Source organism: Chrysochloris asiatica, unplaced genomic scaffold (assembly GCF_000296735.1).
Source record: "Chrysochloris asiatica unplaced genomic scaffold, ChrAsi1.0 scaffold00175, whole genome shotgun sequence".
NCBI lineage: Eukaryota > Metazoa > Chordata > Mammalia > Afrosoricida > Chrysochloridae > Chrysochloris > Chrysochloris asiatica.
Window position 1 is genome coordinate 4454316 of NW_006408693.1, and position 23574 is coordinate 4477889.

Sequence of the window (23574 nt, forward strand, 5' to 3'; positions counted from 1 at the left end):
CTTGAAAAAAAAAAAAAAAAGATAAGATTGGGTACTATAGCCTATAACTGCAGAAAAGAGAGAGGAGAGAGAGAAGAAAAAGAAAGAAAAAAAAAAAAGTCTATCACCTAAAGTGAGTATGATTTTAATATCCTCTTTCAGCTTCTTGCCTTCAAGATCATCTGATAAATTTCAAGATGCCACTGTTGGTTGTTATGCTGTTACTCAGGACTTAATTTTCTGCATGTTTTGTTTTTAGACTCTCTCCCACTCTGCACCCCTGTTCTGGCCTTTTCCTTATTAATAAACAGTTCAGTGCCAGCTGTGTCCATTTTACTGTGCTGAAGTCTGTCTCTTTAAATGCTGAGAGGATCTGTGCACATGCTTGTTAAAAGACCGTCCAGTGGTGGGGGTAGGGGTGTGCCCACTCACTCAGGTGAACCTATATCCAGACTAGCCCCTCTAGTCTCCAGAATATAAGTGCTCAGACAGCGAGAGGCCAATGAACAGATACAAAAAAAACAAAAAAACAAACAAACAAAAAAAAACCAAAGTGTAACAAAGAATATTGTCCACCTTTGTCTCCGAGGTTCCCACAGGTGTTAGTCCATGGTAGGTCTGTTTGCTCCCCTGCTTAGTCTTGCCATTTGGTCTCACCCAAGTTGTCAGCTCCATGCTGCTGAGCCCAGCAGATTCAAAAGTACAAGATTTCTTGTTCCCGCTACAAGTTCCACAAGCTATCAGCCTTCAAATTTTTGAAGTGTTCCTATATATGTGGTTCAGCATTTTGAAGCTCTCCTCTGAAGCTGCTTTGCCTGGTATTCTGTTATTGCTGATGGAGGTCTTCCCTGCACCTCTACCCTATCCACCATCAAGCCCCACCTCCTTTCCAGTCTCTTTTTAAAGTAGTAATCCTCTATTTTATATCCTTCATTTTATATTTTATATCCTTTAATTTATAATTTTGAGTTTTGTTTCACATTTTTCCCACTTTATATAGGATATTCTATAGTGATCCTTTTCAGAGTCATTGGTAGTGGTAACCAGTCACCATCTTGTTCTTCTAAGTTTATTCTAAGCACCTTTAATTTCATCACTCTTTTTTCTTCTTCACATGGAGAGACCAATAGTAGCACTTCAGATGGCATCTCATGAGCTCTTAAAAGCCCAGATACTATTCACCTAATTAGGTTATTGTTGTTGTTAAGTGCCATTGAGTTGGTTCCAACCCATAGCGACCCTGTATAGGGTATATTTTTCTGGACTATGTTATGCCATTTGAACATGGTATCCCCTGAGACTATGGTCCTGAGCTCCCAGGGCATTAAGATGTTTGATAATACCTAAGATTTCTTATCAATTTGCCCCCTGTATGCTCCACCACATTCATAGTTGCCTTTGCAGGAAGGGTAAATACCTATGTACAAGCATTCCTCCTTCAAACTCGTATATATTTGTGAACATATTCCCACTCTTCTTTCAATACCCACTCAGTCTGTGTTTCTGCCCATGTTTCTACCTGCAGAACACTGTTGCTCCAAGGTTGTAAATTGATCACTATTACCTTTAGCCCTTGCATTTCTCCCTGTGACTTCAACTACCTTCCTAATATCGTTTTCTATAGTGGTTCAACCATTTTATAATCCAACCTGAGATGTAGGAGGGTTCCAGGGTCCATATCTTCACCAGTATTTGTCATTTTCTGGTTTTTTGAACTTTGTTATTAATCCTGAAGTGAGATGACATCTTATTGTTGTTCTGATTTGCATCTCTCTAATGGCTAATGATTGTGAACATTTCTTCATGTTGTTGGCTGATTGAATGTCTTCCATGATGAACTGTCTATCCATATCCTTTGCTCATTTTTTAATGTGGTTACTTGTCTTTTTCTTGTAGACGTGTTGTAGTTTTCTATAAATTTTAAAGATTAATTCCTTGTCTGATATGTCATTGCAAAAAGTTTTTTCCCAGTCTGCGTACTCCATTTTTACTCTTTTGACAAAATCTTTTGATGCACCTAAGTGTCTAGTTTTTAGGAGGTCAGGGTCATTTCTTGATCTTCTGATCATTCTACATTTTTTCCATTCTCATGGTCCCAGAGCTTTATATATTTACTTTCATTTAAAAAAATAACTCATTCACTTTATTCATGCTTATCTAATTTGTGGTCCATTACATGTAGAGTCCAGGATCACCATCTTCTTTCTTATTACACATCTAAAATTGACTCTTTGATTTTGAAACTCTCTAGTTGTAGGTGACAAAAAGCTCAGTTAGATGGAAAATGTCAGTTCTCTGATGCCAGGTTCTTTTCATTGACCTCTATTTGGATGGATAAGGTGTTCTTTAATATGGAACCCTAAAAGTATCACTATTCTTATCAGCTCTACCATTTCTATGAGGTTGTATGTTAAGCATGTCATGAGAAAGGAAAGTGCCTTTTCAAAGAAAGTGACCAATGCACATGCTTTCAGATCGAGACAGATAGTATAAACGTGACAAGTGCCAGGTGCAGGACAGTAGGAGGTGGTGGAGATAATGCTAACTAGGCAGAAAGCCTACACCAGCCTGCCCTTCTGGATGTGTCACATTTATTTTTTTGTATATTTTTAAAGGATTCTATGAATGCCACATTTTGAAAGAATTCAAGACTCAGGACATAGACCCCAGATTTGCTAAGGATTTCTTAAGCATCAACCACATTTGTAAAACTTCATACATTATATCTGTTTTATGTTAAGTGCTGTCAAGTCGGTTCCAACCTATAGTGGTGCTGTTGTATAGGGTTTCCAAAGAGCAGCTGGTCAGCTAGTACTGCCAACCTTGCAGTTCAAAAGGCTTTGCAGTCTGGCACATTAACCTACAGCGCCACACCTGGTATGTTGTCGTTTTTGTTAAGTACTGTGGAGTTGGTTCCGACCATAGTGACCCTGTACAGGATTTCCAAGGTTGTAAATCTTTACGGCAACAGAAAGCCTCATCTTTCTCCCACAGAACGGCTGATAGTTTCCAATTGTCAACCTTAAGGTTAGCAGCCCGATTCATACCCACTTCGCTACCAGATCTCCTTACACTTTTTATGTTGTTGTTACGTGCCGTCCATTCAGTTCTAACCCATAATGACCCTGAACAGGGTTTCCGAGGCTGTAAAACTTTACGGGAGCAGAAACCCTCATCTTTCTCCCACGGAGCAGCTGGGAGTTTCGAACAGCTGACCTTGTGGTTCACAGCCCGATTCGTAACCACTATGCTACCAGAACTACTTACACCTTGTATAGATGCCTTATATTTATCTATCATAAGTGGTGGAGTCCTGGTGTGTTGCTGCAGATAATGCACTGGACCAAAAGGTCAGTTTGAACCACAAGGTGGGTGGCTCAAACCTACCAGCCACTCCTTGGAAACCCTATCCAGAATCGCTGTGAGTCAGAGCCGACTTCAACACACTTAACAACAACACCAACAATATAAATGGTGCCATAATTAACCACTTGACTGCTAACTGGAAGGTCAGCAGTTCAAGCCCATTAGCTGTTTATTGTTCACATAACGTCTAAATTGCAGTGCACTAGCATAGGGGTCGCAAGTAGATTCCATTTCTGTTTTGATACTAGTAAACCTGGATTTTGTGTGAATATATTATCATTCAGGAAAAAAAATATAGTCTGAGCTTATTAAGTATGTTGTTTTTGTTGTTGTTAAGTGCCACGGAGTTGGTTCTGACTCATAATGACCATGTATAACATTTCCAAAGGGTATCTGGTAGGTTTGAACCACCAACCTTATGGTTAGTAGTTCAGGTCTACTACCCAACAGCATCGCACTACGACTCCATTTTTAAGTGTATGATTTCCTAATTGGAGATAATTGTGAAATAATTATTTCTGTGACAATTTTAATAACTGTAAAGCAACTCTGGTGGTGCAGTGGTTAAAACACTTGGTTGCTAAGTGAAAAGTTGGCAGTTCAAATCTATAAACTGCTCCAAGGGAGAAAGTTCTGTAGAGATTACAGCCTTGAAAATCTGAGGGGATAATTCTATTCTACAGGGTGACTTTGAGCCAGAATCAACTATTAAGTGCTATTGAGTCTATTGCTATTATGTGATTTGATTTTATATTTATCTAGTCCTTACATCCAATGAGTCATCATAATGACCCTGTATAGGATTTTGAAGGACCAGCTAATGAATTTTAACCACCAATCTTGCAGCTCAAACCATTCTTGCAGTCCAGTGCTTATCCTACAGCACCACACTACGACTCCAAAAGAAATATGGAGCTGAATTGGCTATTATTTATTAAGTGCTAATTCTATATATCCTGTGTGGCACTGTGGGCTAATGCGTCAGACTGTAAAGTCGTTTGAATTGCAAGGTTGGTGGTTCAAGCTCACCAGCCACTCCTTGGAAACCTATACAGGGTAGCTATGGGTTGGAACCAAATCAATGGCACTTAACAATAACAATTCTATATGAAGCAACATGGAAACTGACCACATAATTAAAAATTCAAATTAAACTGTCCATGAGGACAATGTAATATACCTAAATGGTATCATATGAATGGTGTTGGTTATGTGCCTCGGAGTCAGTTCCGATTCATAGCAACCCTGTACAGGGTTTCTGAGGAACAGAAAGCCCTGTCTTTCTCCCACAGAACAGCTCATAGTTTCGAACTGCTGACCTTGAGGTTTGCAGCCCAATTTGTAACCACTGTGCTACCAGATAATACATTCTATTAATGATTCCATTAATATATTTCCAATCCTACATGTATATTTTTTTGGTTATTCTTTGTCAATAAAGAAATATGTCCATAATTTCCTTTTCTTTGAAGTTTTATCTTAATTGCTCATTAAACTTTTACATACCAAAGTAGAGAATTAAAGCAAGGCACATGGAAAATATTAGAAAACATCGATAATCTCATAACTATTTCTAGTTTAATTGTCTACTTTTTCTGTCAAGGTTAGCTACCAGATGTGAATAATTGTATGTTAGTGAAATATATAGCTATGCAAAGATTTTTAAATGGCAATGAAGTATTTAAATTATACATTTTTTGAGAACAGAACTGGGCTATAGTTCTAACTTCATAAGCACTGCAAAAGATCATTAAGTGATTAAATTAATTAATACATTTTAATTTTTTGTTCTCTGTTGTTTAAATCATATTAAAATTTTGCTGAAGGTAATGAAAATGATTGTAGCAGTATATTGGCAGGAAGCTGCCAGAAATTTAAGCTGTATTTAAAGAGGGTATGGAATGAGGAATATCATTGCCAACATCAGACGGCACTTGGTGGAAAGCAGAGACTACCAGAAAGATGTTTACTTGTGATTATGCAAATGAATATAACTATGTGGATCATAACATACTATGGATAATATTGCAAAGAATGGTAATTCCAGAACACTTAATTTTTCTCATGAAGAACTTGTACATAGACCCAGTGGTAGTTATTCAAACAGAATAAGAGTATACTGCATGGTTTAAAATAAGGAAAGACATGTGTCAGGGTTGTATCCTTAACCCATGTTTACTCTACCTGTATGTTGAGTGAACATTTTGAGAAACTGGAATATATGAAGAAGAACATGGCATCAGGATTATAGGTAGGTTCATTAACAACTTTCAATATGCAGATGACACAACTTTGCTTACTGAAATGAAGAGAACATGAAAGACTTGCTGATGAAGACAAAAGAATATAGCCTTCAATATGGGTTGTACCTCAACATAATGAAAGCAAAAATCCTCTCAACTATACTAGGAAACAGCATTATGATAAACAGAGAAAAATTTGAAGTTGTCAAGGATTTCATTTTACTAGAATCCACAATCAATGCTCATGGAAGTTTTTGTTGTTGTTGTTAGAAGCCATTGAGTCAGAACCAACTCATAGTGACCCCATGCACAGCAGAACAAAACAATGTCCTATCCTGGGCAAACCTCACTACCACTGCTACACTTGAGTCCATCAATGATGCCACTTGGCCAATCCATCTTGTTGGGGGTCTTCCTCTTTTTCTCTGACCCTCCACCTAACCCAGCATGACATCCTTCTCCAATGACTGTTCCCTCCTGACAATATGTCCAAAGTATGAGAGACGAAGTTTGGCCATCTTGGCCTCTAAAGAGCACTCTGGCTGCACTTCTTCCAAAACAGATCTATTGGTTCTTTTGGAAGCCCATGGCACTTTCAGTATTCTCCTCCAACACCACAACTCAAAGGCATCAATTCTTCTACGATCTTCCTTATTCACTGTCCAGCTTTCTCATCCATATGAGGTTATTGAAAATACCATGGCTTGGGTCAGGCGTACCTTAGTCCTCAAGCTGACATCTTTACTCTTCAACACTTTAAAATGTTCCTGTGCAGCAGATTTGCCTAATGCAATATGTTGTCTGATCTCTTGACTGCTGCTTCTGTGAGTGTTGATAGTTGATTCAAGAAGAATGAAGTCCTTGACAACGTCAATCTTTTCCGTTGATAAGAATGTTGTTATTTGGTCCAGTGGTGAAGATTTTTGTTTTCTTAACACTGAGATGTAATCCATACCGAAGGCTGTGCTCATGGAAGTAGCAGTCAAGAAATCAAACAACATAGTGCACTGTGAAACTGCGGCAAAAGACCTCTTCCAAGTGCTGAAGTGCAAAGATGTCACTTGAAGGACTAAGATGTGTTTGACCTAAGCCATGGTATTTTTCAGCTGTCTCATGTATACATGGAAGTTGGACAATGAATAAGGGAGACCAGAAGAGAATTGATGCCTTTGAGTTATAGTGCTTGTAAAGAATATTGAAAACATCATGAACTGCCAGAAGAACAACTGTATCGGCCTTGAAAAAAGTACAGCCAGAATTTCCTAAAAAGGGAAGATGGAGACACTTTGTCTTATGTACTTTGGACTTGTTATCAGGAGGGACTAGTCCATGGAGTAGGACATTATGCTTGGTAATGTAGAGGGTCAACAAAAAAGAGGACAACCTCCAATGAGATGGATTGATATAGTGGCTGCTACAGTGGGTTCACAGTGAAGATCACAGAGCACAGCCTTCGATATGGATTACATCTCAATGTTAAGAAAACAAAAATCCTCACCACTGGACCAATAAACAACATTCTTATCAATGGAGAAGAGATTGAAGTTGTCAAGGACTTCATTCTTCTTGGATCAACTGTCAACACTCGCGGAAGCAGCGGTCAGGAGATCAGACGACATATTGCATTGGACAAATCTGCTACACAGGAACTTTTTAAAGTACTGCAGAGCAGAGATGTCAGCTTGAGGACTAAAGTGCGCCTGACCCAAGCCATGGTATTTTCAATAACCTCATATGGATGCGAAAGCTGGACAGTGAATAAGGAAGATCGTAGAATTGATGCCTTTGAGTTGTGGTGTTGGAGGAGAATACTGAAAGTGCCGTGGACTGCCAAAAGAACCAATACATCTGTTTTGGAAGATGTACAACCAGAGTGCTCCTTGGAGGCCAAGATGGCTAAGCTTTGTCTCTCCTACTTTGGACACATTGTCCGGAGAGAACAGTTGCTAGAGAAGGATGTCATGCTAGGTAAGGTGGAGGGTCAGAGAAAAAGAGGAAGACCCCCAACGAGATGGATCAGCCAGGTGGCATCATTGATGGCATCAAGTGTGGCAGCAGTGATGATGTTGGCCCAGGATTGGACATTGTTTCGTTCTGCTGTGCATGGGGTCGCTATGAGTCTGTTCCGACTCGATGGCACCTGACAACAACAACAACAGTGGGCTCAAATATAACAATTGTGAGGCTGGTTCTGGACACATCATATTTTCTTCTGTGGTTCATAGACAACTATGAGTGGGAACTGACTTGACGGCACCTGTCAAGAACAATGGCATTATTTGAAACCCAGAGTTAAAATTTTCACCTTAACGGATCTAGTTTATTAGAGAGTATATTTATATGCAACACAGGGATCCGGTTCATGTATAGAACCTCAGGTCAAGTGGTAATTGAGTCTTTCTGCTGTATTTATTTATTTTCTTTTAGGCAGCATAGAAAGCTTTCTATTCTTAGAATTTCCAAAAGACATAGAGGGTCAAGCTAGTCCTCTGAATGTAAAGTCAAAATTTATTTTTGTCCGTAAAGCCTGTAATTAAATATTGAATTTCCCACACGAATCACTGAATCAAAAGTCATATAAACACATGCCTGTATTTAATGTGGAGTTCTGGTGTGGCACTGTGGGTTAATGCACAAAACTGCAGTCACTTGAACTGCAAGGTTGGCAGTTCAAACTCACCAGCTGTTCCTAGAAAACCCTATACTAGGGTTTCTATGGGTCGGAACCAACTCAATGGCACTTAACAAAAACTTTTTGTTACTAGGTGCCATTGAGTTAGTACTGACTCATAGCAACCCTATGTACAACAGAACGAAACACTGCCAGGTCCTGGGTCAACAACAACCACAACATATGTATGCAATAGCATTAGATCAGCTAACTATAGGTAGACTTGTAATTAATATTAATAAAGTTGTTGTTGACTTTGTTACATGCCGTTGAGTTGATCTCCACTCATAAGGAGCCATTATAGGGTTTCAGACAAGCAGCCAGTTTCCTACAAGAACAACCAACCTTCTTGTTAATAGTTCTGTACTTAGCCTACAGTTCTACACCAGGACTCTAATAATAAAGTAGCTATTATTTATTAAGTGTATATTCTACATGAAACAACTTGCAACATATTTAAAATATTGTATCTTCTCATTATAAATAATGCTGTATGGGAGATATTAATATTCCAATACAGAAATAAAGAAAGTGTGACATAAAAAAAGTTTTAAAATTTACCCAGCATAACAGAGTTAATAATTATTAAACACTAGGATTTTTTTTGTACTACTCCAAATTTCATGTTTAAAAAAATAATATTTTATCATACTTTTGGTGGAAATGTACACAGAAAAGCTTGTTCCCATTCAACAATTGCTACACAATTGTTTTGTGATATCCGTTACTGTTTCTTTTAGTAAGAAAGCCTTTCCTACTGTCTGGAGCAGGAGTGGAAACATCCAGCCCCTGGGCTACATGTTGCCTTTCGAGCTGATGATGACTCATAGTCACCCAGTATAGGGCTTTCAAGGACCCGCTGGTGAGCTTGAACAGCCGACCTTGAGATTCAAACTGACCTTGCAGTACAGCGCATTAGCCCACAGTGCCACACCAGGGCTCCCACTGGCCATGTTGTTGTTCTAAGGCTTTAAATTATTTGATCTAGCCCTGCCAAGGCAACCGCAGTACCAGCCATCATATTGTTAAGTACTTTCAAGTTGGTTCCTACTCATAGCGGCCCTGTATTCAGTTTCCAAGGAGCAACTGGTGGCTTGAACTGTCGTCTTTGCTGTTCAAACTGACCTTGAGGTCCAGCACATTATCCTTCAGTGCCACACCAGAACTCCATATGTACATACGTATGTGTATATGTGTGTGTTTAAGTTCCTATGTCATCTGGTTAATTAATTTTTGTTTATGATTCAAATCTTCTGTTGTTTTTGATATCTTTTAGTGATTCAGGTGTTCTTCATTTGTGTGAAGATGAGAGTACTGAATTTGGACCTAGATCTACTGTTTTATCCAGTTCGTGGCTTGCAATTCTACCTATTCTTTCCCTAACTGTCCTATATGATTAATTTATCTGCCACTTCTTTTCCTAGGTTCAAATGCAATCCACTACTTTTTTTCTGACAGAAGAACGTTTTACTTAGCCCAAGATGTAAAAATAATTATGACAGATAAGCTGGGAAAACATATATGACATTTTACATGTATTACATAAAAAGAAAGGAAAGAATATTTACTTCAGAAAAAGCACTAATTTCTGTATCTTACTATTTTATTTCAATAAAATGCAGTACATTATGCTAAGTATCAGGTTTAAATGTTTATGTATTTCTGGGTTATTTTAATTATAGGCCATGGCACAGAAGGAAGATATGGAAGAGAGAATCACAACTCTTGAGAAGCGTTACCTCAGTGCTCAGAGGGAATCTACCTCCATACATGATATGAATGATAAACTAGAAAATGAATTAGCCAATAAAGAGGCCATCCTACGGCAGGTTCGGTATCTCTGTCTTGGTTTCTCACAAAACACAGAGTAAATAAAACAAAAGTGCATTTCTTGACATCTGATCATTTTAAAAAATATACAACATGAAATTGAATAAACAGGTGTAATTTTTAGTATGCCATTTACTTTCTCGGAAAATAATGACAAAATGCTGTCTTAAAAATAACAAAATTAATGACTATTATTTATTTTGATTCTATATATAGCAGTAATTATGATAAGAAATGTATGTGTATTATTTTACTTAATTCTAAATGCCACCTGTGAAGTAGGCATAATTTTTGTACTAAGGAAACTAAGGTTCAAAGATGTTAACACCTTGCCAAGATCACACAGCTGGAAAATGTCAGAGCAAATAATAGAAACCTAAGTAGATTTGACTCTAGAATTAGAGTCAGCAAAGTATGGAGAACAGGCAAAGTCTGGTCACCTGCCTTTTCGGAAATAGAAATTTATTGGTATAATGCCACTCCTTTTCATTACTCATTGCCTATGGCTGCGTCTACACTACAACAGCAGAGTTTAATAATTGGAACAGAGATCATATAGCACATAAAATTGAATGCATTAACTGTCCAGCTCTTTTGCAAAACATTTGCCAACCGTCTCTGTAAAGCCTGGACACATAAGTATTACGCTTCATTCCCTCTCCCAATTGTGCTAATTGCACGGTTTTCAATAATTTAATATCATAGTACATTCAAAGTCTTAACACTGAGAAGAATTTCATTTATTCAAGTTTATACTGATAAGTTCGTTATTTTCTTTTGCTGCAGCTAGTATGAGTTCTATTTTGTTACTGTGTTGAATTTTTTTAAGAGATTGAGGTAAGGGATATGTGAAAGTATGAGGGCAAATATCACTTTGCAAATTTAGGTGTGATAATTACTATTTTTTAAATTTTTAAAAAGTGACTGAATGAAAGTCCCTAGTGTCTGTTGCTTTCTATCCTAATTCTTACCTTTATGACTCTGTTTTACCATTCCTTTTCAGATGGAAGAAAAGAACAGACAGTTACAAGAGCGTCTCGAGCTAGCTGAGCAAAAGTTGCAGCAGACAATGAGAAAGGCTGAGACCTTACCTGAAGTAGAGGCTGAACTGGCTCAGAGAATTGCAGCTCTGACTAAGGTACTGCACTAACAAAACTTGGTCATCCTAGACACACTTGTAGAAATTATGCTGTAATAAAATGTAACCTAAAAAAAAAATCTTCCTTATACTCTATGAAATTTAAGCTATTTAATCATTATTACATTAATCAAGCTGTTATTTAGGTGAATTTTTAATCATTAAAGATCTCATTTATGCTGATATGTGTAATTGACAAAAGGAAGTGCTGATCCACTCGCCTATTCATTCAAAGGTTAAAAAACACAAACAGAATTTCATGTAGTTGTCATGGTTATTTTTTAGTGGTAATATCTGTACATAAGAATAATCATAAATGATAGACACACAATGAAGATTTTTAATATGTGCGTATATGAAGCATAATCATTTAATGGGTTAAATTGTTTGGTAGTAGAAATATAGGAAAAATCATAAGCAGTTGATTCCTTTCTACATGTGTTGTTGATGTCACATGCCGTAGAGTTTGATGTATAGTTACCCTATGTCCAATAGGACATAAAGCAACTGTAGAGTTCTGAGCTATCCTTACAGTCGTTGCTACATTTCAGCCCATTGTTGCATCCTCTGTGTAAAATCATCTCATTGAGGTTCCTTCTGTTTTTTGCTGACTCTACTTTACCAAGCATGATATTCTCCTCCAGAAACTAGTTCCTCCTGGTAACATGCCCAATGTACATGACACGAAGTCTCACCTTTCTCACTTCTAACAAGTATTCTGGCAGTCCATGGTACATACAATATTCTTTATCCTCTACCCTAGTTGCTGTTATGTGCCATCGAGTTGATTCCAACTCATAGACACCCTGTGTAGGGTTTCTGAGGAATAACTAATGGGTTTGAACCACTGACCTCTTGGTTAGCAGCCCAGTGCTTCTCCCATAGCATGACACCAACTACCTACTGCTATTGTTGTGAAGAGCCATCGAGTCAGTTCCGACCCATAGTGACCCTGTATAGGGTTTCCGAGGAGTGGCTGGTGAACTTGAACCACCGACCTTGCAGTTCAAGCAGCTTTGCAGTCTGGCGCATTAACCCACAGCGCCACACCAGGAATCCATAATTACCTATAGCAGGATAAAAATTGTGAGAAAATGGAAGTGAGAATTGTACTTTAAAATCCAAAGCCATTAAATAGTCAGAAAGTGGTTTTCATAGAAGCAAATTTTCTGAACCAATTAAAATCAGTAACACCCAAAAGAATGTTCAAAATTATATGCCATGGTATGGAAACTAGATTTTGAAAATTATCTGCATATTTTAATATTTTACAGTCATTATGAAGTTGAAAAGATCTATTTTTACCACATCTTTAACAGGCAAATGGAATTGCTTCAAAGTATATATGCATGTCACTAGCATAAAACCCATAATTTGCCATTAAAGCATGTTTGACTTTTAATAGCAATTAAAAAATGCACACTCATTTTAGATGTTCACAGATTTAATAATATTTACCAAGCTTACCAATGCTGTTGTCGTTAAGTACTGTTGAATTGGTTCTGACCTATAGTGACCTAATATAGTGTTTTCTGAGGCTGTAAATCTTTACACAAAAATAATTTCATTTCCCTTCTACTTAGCATACTGCCAAAATTCCACTCTTTCCTTTGTTCTTCCAAATTGTATGTCTTCAAGGACTTTTTGCTTATTGTCCTGTGTTCCCAAGACCTATAAAGAATGTCTTCAAAAGCTGCTTTTTCATTCAATTGTAGTTCAATTTCAGTATTTCACTATTTTTTATAATGATAGCTTTTTCTGCTTCTTTACCTTTCTGACTGTGCACTAAAGTAAAAGGAAGTATGCTTAATTTAAACATAGGCTTCCCACTTCTGTACTTTGAAATAATGTTCTTAAAATTCCTGAGACATACCATTTAGTCTAAAGTTTTTTCTCTACATTTACTGCCATCTATTTTTGATTGTAGATCATCTATGCTTTTATTTCCTTTCAAATCCTGAATATGTTCTTCTTGTTACGTGCTGCCATGTAGGTTCGAGAGTTTCCTGAGGAATAGCTGGTGGGTTTGAACCATCAACCTTTCCATTAGTAGTACAGTGCTTATCCAACAGCACTATGTTGTTATTGTTGTTATGTGCCGTGGAGTCCGTTCCGACTCATAGTGACCCTGTAACAGGGTTTCGGAGGCTGTAAGTCTTTATGGGAGCAGAAAGCCTCATCATTCTCCCGTGGAACAGCTGGTAGTTTCGAACTTTTGACCTTAAGGTTCGCAGCCCGATTCGTAACCACTACACTACCAGAGCTCCTTAACAGCACCATACTAGGACTGAATATATTCACACATATTTCTAAAAATTTTTACTTGTGGTGGGTTTTTTTCCTTTCTTTCTTTCTTTGAAATTTCCTTCCTTGAAAATTTGCTGTATCACATTGAAGATGGAAACCAAAATAAGTTCTACTTTTTACCAGGGAGCAATACAAAATAAATAAATAAATAAATAAATAATAGTAGGTTGCTCCTGTGTGAGTCTGGTAGTTATGCCAGTTGCTTAAATTCAAGGCTTCACAAGGTTGAGATGCACCTAAATCAATAGTGCTGGTTGCAACTGATCCAAGTGTATATTTTCAAGAAATGAATATATTTGTTTATTGTTAAAGTCACCTTCTTTTCCCCCTTCTAATATGTACGGAGTCCTAGCGTGGTACTGTGAGAAAAAGCACTAGACCACAAGATCGGTTTGAACAACAAGGTTAGTGGTTCAAACTCAACAGCTGCTCCTTGGAAACCCTATACAGGGTCACTATGAGTCAGAACCAAATCGATGGCACTTAACCATGACAACAACAATGTGTGTATAGAAGGCACTGTGCTTCAATAATAGAAGCCTGCCATCCATATGCTACAGCGAGACCCAGGTTTGATTGCCAGGCAGTGATCTTTTAGCAAGCCACCATTTGTCTGTCAGTGAAGATCATTTAAGGCTTTGAGAAAATCAGCAATATATTAATTGACTACAGTTCTTTATATATATATAATTAACTAATCAAGGTTTTGACTTCCTAATCTTATGATTATTTTTTTTTGTTTGTTTCTTTAAGTACATAGTGCCACAGCTAGGACATAATTTATCTGACACTTCATGAAGTATTTCATACATTTTATAACCAATAAAAGTATCAACAATAACATAATTTTAACATGACCAAATTATTTTCCACCACTGAAGTAAATGTTTGCAATGTTTATTGCATATCAAGTCATTCAGATGGAACAAATAGACCTTTGAAATACTTTTGAAAACTTACTTTTTACGGACACTTTTGAAAGTTGAAACTTACATGTCCTGACTTTCTTGAATGAGTCATTTGACTAATTTAAGTACCACTAACTGACAGTTAAAATGTACTTTGGAGAGATTAAATGTTCAAATCAACCGGTGGCTCCAGAGGAAACATACACGGCTCTCTGCTTCCATAAAAGACTCACAGTTTCAGAAAGCCGAAACAGAGTCACTGTGGATCAGAACCAACTCGATGGCAGTGGGGTTTGGTTTGGTTATGAATTTAGGCGATATCATTTAAACAGCATTTTGATATGTATTCTTAATTGAGTGTTAAATGTTAAATGATATTATAGAAACATATTATGACATCTGGAGATTATGTTAGTTTATTATAATAGCTTCTAAGTTTGCTTCTATTTGGAAATTTGAGGAAGAAGTGGGGGGAGAACTTGGTTATTTGTTATTTCTTCAGTATTTTTCCAGTTAACAAAATCTTACAAAATGTAAGTGTTGAGCTATAATTTATATAATGGCATCAGATATGAAATGTTAACTGTATATTTCATATATTAAATTGAAACATGTTGCATAAATCAGTATATGAATAAGTTACTATTTCAGGCACTGAATGACATATTTTTATATTGGTCTATATTTTCATAAAGTGAATTTTACAGTTTTAAAATGAATTTACAAAATGTGATAGAATGTTTTATAGAGCTAAAATTTAAGACCCACCATAGGTAACTTTTGCTGTTGTAACAATTATGTAACTTGTAATAATGTCAAAAATGTTAATGTAATCTGTACATAACATACTAATACAATTCAACTATCAGCAATGTCACATGTGTTGAACATGGTGCACCTGTGGTAACCTGACAATCAACTTCAAGACATGTAACTAACCTTAGCAGTGCACAAACATTAATTCACAAAGGCACTTTGTTGCCAGTCCACTTTAGGGCACTATTTTGTTTCCATAGCAACAAATCAATATAGAAATGGTTTTGGACTGGTCTCTTGTTTAATTCATGAGAATTTGCCAGTAAATTTTCTTATTCTCACCACATTACTGTAATTTTGATAATTTGAGGACTTTTAATCATTTTCATTTATTATTAAAAATTGAGCCTATAACTAAGAACAAGCATGTAGATTCTAGACTGACAGCCATAATATATACTCAGACTAAAAATCATTTTCTAAGTTTTTCACTGTTGCTGTGGAAACTCAATCTTGCTTGAATTTGGGGATGCTAATAATTAACCCTGTAGCTTTGTGTTTTTTTCCCCTATTTCTAGAGTAGACTTTATACTGAAGTTTGTTCCAAAATTATTATACATGAATTATTGCCTTAGTATATTCTTAAATAGTAAAGCACATTTTTTCCATTGATTTTTAAGGAATTTGTTTAAACAAACAAAAATACAAAACTTTTAACGATCTTTCAGAGACATATTCTAGTGTTTGGTTTCCCATAATTCCAATGATTACATGACTTTTCCAGAGTTGCTTGGATTCATTCTGTAGTAATCATTCATCAGCCAACCATCACTAACCTCCATACCTTAGGTTGATAGCTTTTATTTTAGCATATCACTGTTTTTCATTTATAACCATCAATTGCATCATGTTCACCTGATATCAGTGTAGTTCTTTCACATGAAATTCTGTCTATGAAAGTATTAAATTTGCTGTCACACTTTTCTTTGAAGCATTCTGTGCTATGTTCTGTTCTGTGTCAGTGTCTTTAGTTCTGATTTTTCAATTTTGTCCCTCTCCTTTTCCTTGACTTGTTAGTCTGATCCAACCTCTTCTACCTCATCTGATGATTATCAATATGTTATGGAAGCTAAACTACAAGAAATGATCTCCATACGTAGGAAGGTAGTCCTACTGGACTTTACATTCTATTGCTAAATAGAATCCATCTAAGTTTTTCTTTTCATTTATAAAAATTATGTTATTTTATTGATTGATAATCGACCATCTGTGCAGTTCAGTGCTTCAGAAGCTTAAGATTGGACAATGGCAGGTTTGTGTTCAAACCATGCACAGTTTGCATGTTACATTTGGCTGATTTCATTGCTCATAAATAACCCTGATGTTTTGCTGATGCTTGGATGTAACAGGCCTTTGTAGCTGACACATTTCAAGCAATGCTGTTCAGCTGCCTGTTTAAAAAAAATTTATTTTTTGAAAACTATGTTTGCAGTTGATAGTAGCTTGCTTTACATTTTATTTAAATTTCTCTAGAAAAGAGATAACTAAATCTTACATTTTAGGTGCATTCTTCATTTTTTTAATAGGCTGAAGAGAGACATGGAAATATCGAAGAACGTATGAGACATCTAGAAGGTCAACTTGAAGAAAAAAATCAAGAGCTTCAAAGAGTATGTATAATAAAAAAAAGCACAATGCCTAGTTTTTGTATTTGTACTCAGCATATTAGAAATTAATATCTCACTTGATTTTTGTTTACATTTCTAATCTTGTGATAGACCCAGTACCTTTTAAAAGAAAAAAAAAAAAAAGTTTCTGACAATTTAATATGTACAGGCAGATCCTGGAGCATATACAAATTCTGGGCCTAAGTCTATCTTTGAGTGGAATTTGTACCTAAATCAGAACAGGTAGGTACAGTTCCTACTATTGTCAGTCAATTGCTTGTCTTACCATAGAGTATGTGAGTACAGTGTACCTGTCTGTGCATAGAAAAGCTTAAGCTAACACTACCAGATAGACTGTTGTTGTTATTGTTAAGTTCCGACCCATAGCGACCCTGTACAGGGTTTCCGAGGGTGTAAATCCTTACGGAAGTGGTGTAAATCCTTACGGAAGTAGAAAGCCTCATCTTTCTCCCACGGAGTGGCTGGTAGTTTCGAACCGCTGACCTTAAGGTTCGCAGCCCGATTCGTAACCACTATGCTACCAGAGCTCTTTTACAACATCTTTAATCTCACACTGCAGCGACAACAACAATAATAATATGATGCACATACAAAGTAGTGCTTATGTATTATTATGAATCATTATACACATCTTGAAATTTTAATATAACAGGTTTTGTTAGGTTTGACTCATAATTACAGATTGTGAGTAAACTAGGGACTGCCTATAAAAAGTTCAATGAAATCTCATTTAAAGACTAGCAGAAATAGGAAAAGACTCTCCAATACTTGCCAAAGTGATTTTCATGTTAATTTATTCTTTTTTTTTTTCCTTGAACATAAGGCTAGGCAAAGAGAGAAAATGAATGAGGAACATAATAAAAGATTGTCTGATACTGTGGATAGACTTCTGACAGAATCCAACGAACGCCTACAGCTACACTTAAAGGAAAGAATGGCAGCTCTAGAAGAAAAGGTAACCTGGACAGGAGGGTACAATTGCATGGACACTTAGCAATGACCTTATGACCTTATTTGTTCCATACACTGCTGCAATCAATCTATTGGTCGGATTTTCCATTTACTACTTTAGTTTAAAAAAATGTCTAATATAACATTAGAGTGAATGAAGGCCATAAAAATATATGAGATCAAAATTTAAAATGATTAAAATGTTGTATAGCATATAAGTCTTGCACATTATTTCCTCATAAGCATGACCTCATGAGGAAAATGAATTAAGATGTACTGTCCTATTGTTATGAAATATTTCATCTACCCTTTATGAGCAATGATAATATAAGAGTGATAAAATACAAAAATAAGTAGTTTGGGACATGGGCAGGATTTACTCTGAAGTGTTCAAATACCTCAAGTGACTACCAGTCTAAAAATAAAAACATAGATTAATAGTGTCAATCCTATTATTGGGGTATTATTGTTGCTATTGTTAAGTTCCATTGAGTCAATCCCAACTTTTAGTAAGCTTGTATATAGGGTTTAGTAACCTTGTATAGGGTTTCCAAGGAGTGGTTGTTGTGTTTGAAACACTGACCTTGAGGTTCGAACTGACCTTGTGGCCAAGTACTTACCCTACAGCCCCATACCAGGAGTTTAGCAATTTGGAAGTTCAGCTTCTTTGTTCTGAATGATGGATGGTCTGAGTAGTCTGAAAGTTGATTCACCATTATGTATGTCTCACTAATACTTGGAAGCTACCAGACCAGCAACACTTGTATGAGCTGGTAGCCAATTCTAGAGCATAAACAAAAGTAGGGGTTAGAATCCAGGTGTACAAGTCATTTTGTAAATTTAGACTGAATGCTAATCACCACTTAAGCTAGACCTTCTCACTGTGTCAGTGAAAAGTTGAATTGGCTTGAATAATTTACCTATTAAAAAATCATAAGGTATCTATTCTTCCACAGTCAACTTTTAGTCTAATTTTACTCTACAAATATGAAACAAACTATTGCTTTATAATAATATAGGTACTGTACAGAGCTTTCAGCAGTAATGATAGCTTTGTATCAATAATTTAAAAAAATTTAGGATGCAAATTATTTTCACATGTCTTTGTAACATAAAGTGTTTTTAATACATTAAATTTCATTTTATAGCTCTAATAATTTAACTATTAATAGAAATATTTAATTATGTATTTGGAGTAGAAATCCAGACGTTAAACTTTTAAAAACTTGATCTGATTATTTATTTCCTCAGTATATAAAAAAATAATTAATTTGTGTTGTTTAACCATAACATCTTTGGCTAACATTCAGCATTTTACTTTGTTTTTCTCATTTGAAAGCTAACCTAATTATTTCTAACTAAAAAGTCGTCTGAGAAAATGCAAATATACATACATTTAAACATATTTATCCCATATGCTCACTCAAGTGTTACAAAAATTATTTCACTTTTAAGTTGCATATAGCTCAAATTATTGATGTGCCATATCTAAAGTAAAGTCCTGGTGTAATGCTAACTGCAAGGCTGGTTGTTCAAACTCATCAGCATTGCCTTGAGAATACTATACAGCATTGCCATGAATCATAAAATCAACTATACAACACTCGACAACAATGAAAACAATATTTTAAATGTTCATTTAAATTAGTTTCTGTAGAAACCAAGAAATTGATCCTCATGGAAGGAATCATATATTATTATGTGATATAAATTTACATATTTAGTATTACTTTTTAAATTTATAAATAATTTCTTTTCTTCTGTAGAATGTTTTAATTCAAGAATCAGAAACTTTCAGGAAGAATCTTGAAGAATCTTTACATGATAAGGTATTACATATTTTTTGCCCTATTTCTTATTTAATATAGATGGGTACTTTTTATAAAATAAATTTGATAAGAAATGCTTCTTGTATATTATATTTAAATTATTTTTATATCATATATCCAGAAAAATGAACATATATGTATAAAATTACATGAATTTTCACAAGTTAAATACACTGTAAATTAGCAATATGTAAGAGCCCTCACTTTACAGTTAATCACTAGTCACCCCATCAAGGATAATGACTATACTGATCTGGAACAGAAAAATATTGGTTTTATCTTGCCTTGTAGTTTATACAAATATAATTAAAATTAATATACTAATTTTGTCTGGATTAAAAAATCATTTTTAAAAACACATATACTAACCTTATTTTATATATATATATATAGATATATATATAGATATGCATGAATCGTACTAGTTATATGTTTACAAATTTTACCCCAATACCAACATAGCTAAAATATCAAACTGGGAAGAAAGAACATATCTCTGATTAATTAATGAGTATTCAGGACCATACAGGAAAAAAGCAAAGTCATTAAGAAGACAAGAAAGAAGGAAAAGATCAAAATAGATGTCAGAAGAGACACTGAAACTTGCTCTCCAGTGTAGAGATGCTAAAGCAAATGGAAGAAATGAGGAGGTACAAGAGTTGAACAGAAAATTTCAAAGGTCAGCTTGAGAAGACAACATTAAATATTACAACAAAATGTGCAAAGATCTGGAGTCAGAAAAACCAAAAGGGAAGAACACAGTTAGCATTTCTCAAGCTGGGAGAACTGAAGAAAAAATTCAAGCCTCAACTTTCATTATTGAAAGAGTGTCTGGGCAAATTATTGAATGATGCAGAAAGCATCCAAAGAAGATGGAAGGAATACGCAGAGTCACTGTACCAAAAGGAAATGGTCAATGCTCAACTGTTTCAAAAGATAGCATATCAAGAGCCAATGATAATGAAGGAAGAAGTCCAAGATATATTGAAGGAATTGGCAAAGAACAAGGCACCAGGAATTGATGGAATACAAATTAAAATATTTTAACAAAGTAAGGAGGCACTGGAGGCACTCACTCATCTAGGCCAGGAAATTTGGAAGACAACTATCTGGCCAACTGATTGGAAGAGATCCATATTTGAGCCCATTCCAAAGAGAGGTGACTCAATGCAATGTGGAAATCATTGGACAATATCTTTGATATCTCATGCGAGTAAAGTTTTACTAAAGGTAATACAGAAACGTCTGCAAGCATACACTGGCAGAGAAATTCCAGAAGTTCAAGTCAGATTCAGAAGAGGACATGGAACAAGGTATATCATCGCTAACGACAGATGGATCTTGTCTGAAAGCAGAGAATATCAGAAAGAGGTTTACCTGTGATTTATTAACTATGCAAAGGCTTTCAATTGTGTGGATCATGACAAGCTACAGACAACACTGGGAAGTATGAGTATTCCAGAACACTTAATTGTGTTCTTGAGGAATCTGTATATGGACAAAGAGGCAGTTTCTGTACCAGAGAACACTGAATGTTTTAAACTAAGAAAGGTGTGCCACAAGGTTGTATTCTTTCACCATACTTATTCAACCTGTATGCAGAACAAATAATCCAAGAGGCTGGATTATATGAAGAAAAACATGGCATTATGATTGGAGGAATACTCATTAACAACTTGTGATAATGCAGATGATACAACCTTGCTTGCTGAAAGTGAAGAGGACTTAAAATACTTACTGATGAAGATCAAAGACCACCGCCTTCAGTATGGATGGCATCTCAATGTAAAGAAAACAAAAATCCTCACCATTGGACCAATAAAAAACATTTTTATCAATGGAGAAAAGATTAAAGTTCTCAAAGACTTCATTTTTCTTGACTCAACCATGAACACTCTTGGAAGCACCAGGCAAGGAATCAAATGACGTATTGCATTTGGCAAATCTGCTGCACAAGACCTTTTTTTAAAGTGTTGAAGAGCAAAGCTGTCAGCTTGAGGACTAAGGTGCGCCTGATCCCAGCCATGATAATTTTAATAACCTCATATGCATGTGAAAGCTGGACACTGAATAAGGAAGATCATAAAAGAATTGATGCATTTGAGTTGTCGTGTTGGAGGAGAACATTAAAAGTACTATGGGCTTCCAAAAGAACCAACAGATCTGTGTTGGAAGACGTGCAGCCAGAGTGCTCATTGGCGGCCAGGATGGCCAGACTTGATCTCTCATACTTCAGACATATTGTCAGGAGGGACCAATCACTTGAGAGGGTTATCATGTTTGGTAAGGTGGAGGGTCCGAGACAAGAGGAAAATCCCTGGTGAGATGGATTGGCTAAGTGGCAGCATCTATGCCCTCAAGCATGGTAACAATTGTGACCCAGGACCAGGCAGTGTTTCGTTTTGTTGTGGATAGGGTCGTGATGAGTCAGTACTGACTCAATGGCACCTAACAACAACAACAACATGTAGGATAGCAGATGCCAAGTGCTAATGAGTCAAGTAGACAGTAAGAACTAAAACTTAGAGAGATGGCCATATATCACTGCTCTAAATACTCAAGGAGACTGTATTTGACTAAAGCTTTAATGGAAGTTTGGACTCTGCTGCAAGTCTTTCAAACACAAGTCCATATTTGCAGGGGAGAGAGTGAGTAATGAGTGTAGCATCTTCAAGAATGATAAACTTAATAGTTGGATGGACTCAATGATTCCTATTATAGAATATATATTAGTAAAGGTAGATAAAGATCAGATGGTGAAACTTAAAAGTAGTAATTCCCAATATGTCTTTTCCTCTTTCATTAGCTTGTAAAATTCTTAAATTAGCATTATTTGTCTCATTTCCTTTAACTAAATAGGATACAATTAACAACTTAAGAAGTGTCTCATAAAGATTTGTTTGCTGAACAAAAGAAGGAAGTGATGGAGAAATAGAAAGGAGGAAGCAAAAAAGTAAAGAAAGAAGGGAAGAAGGAAAGAGGGAAAGAAGGATGAATAGATGGATCTGGCAGAAGTATAATATATAGAAGATATTGTAAAAGAGAGGAAAAGGAGAAAATGCTATATATTATGATAACAACTAAAAAAATAACTATTTGATCTCCACAATCAGTATGCCCACAGTCTCCTGATAGTTGAGCTGTTGCAATATAATATGACAACTAGAAAGTTGTTGTTAGGTAACATTGAACCCGTTCTGACTCATAGCACAACAAAACAAAACTTCACTCTGTCCTACACCATTTTTACAATTGTTGTTAAGTTGGAGCCCATTGCTGTTGATCTGTGTCAATCCATCTCATTGGGATTGTTCTTCTTCTTCACTGACCCCTCCACTGTATCTAGCATGGTGTCCTTCTCCATGAACTGGTCCCTCCTGATAACATGTCCACAGTATTAGAAAAAATTCTCACCATCCTGGCTTTGAAGGAATACTCGGACTGTGCTACTTCAAACAAAAATTTTCTTTTTTTTTTTTCTTGTCCTTCTGGCAGCCCATGGTACCTTTAATATTCTTCTTCAGCACCATAATTCATATTCATCAATTATTCTATGGTCTTCCGTATTCATTGTCCAATTTTCACATGCATATGTTTTTGTTGTTGTTAAGTGTCATCGAGTTGGTTCTGAATCATAACGACACTTTATAGGGTTTCTGAGGAGCTGCTGGTGTATATGAGGTGATTAATAATGTCGTAGCCTGTGTCAGGTGTACCTTAGTCCTCTTTGATGTTGAAAACTTTAAAGAGGTCTTTTGCAGTAGATCTACATAATGCAATATGTTGTTGATTTCTTGACTGCTGTTTTCATGAGTGTTGTTTGTGGGTCCAAGTAAAACAAAGTCTTTAACAACTAACTTCAGCCTCTTCTCCATTTATCATGATTTATTTATTGGTCCAGTTGTAAG

General features: G+C 36.0%; 1 protein-coding gene across 8 annotated transcripts in view; it reads left to right on the forward strand.

The window, feature by feature from the left end:
* PPFIA2 (protein tyrosine phosphatase, receptor type, f polypeptide (PTPRF), interacting protein (liprin), alpha 2) overlaps positions 1-23574 on the forward strand; it is a 749227-nt gene that overhangs the window by 551358 nt on the left and 174295 nt on the right. For all 8 annotated transcript variants that reach the window (XM_006871823.1, XM_006871825.1, XM_006871827.1 and 5 more), the window contains 5 exons: positions 9942-10088; positions 11093-11227; positions 16785-16868; positions 17710-17841; positions 19604-19666. In XM_006871823.1, the coding sequence (XP_006871885.1) occupies positions 9942-10088; positions 11093-11227; positions 16785-16868; positions 17710-17841; positions 19604-19666 (561 nt within the window). The remainder of the gene's footprint in view (positions 1-9941; positions 10089-11092; positions 11228-16784; positions 16869-17709; positions 17842-19603; positions 19667-23574) is intronic.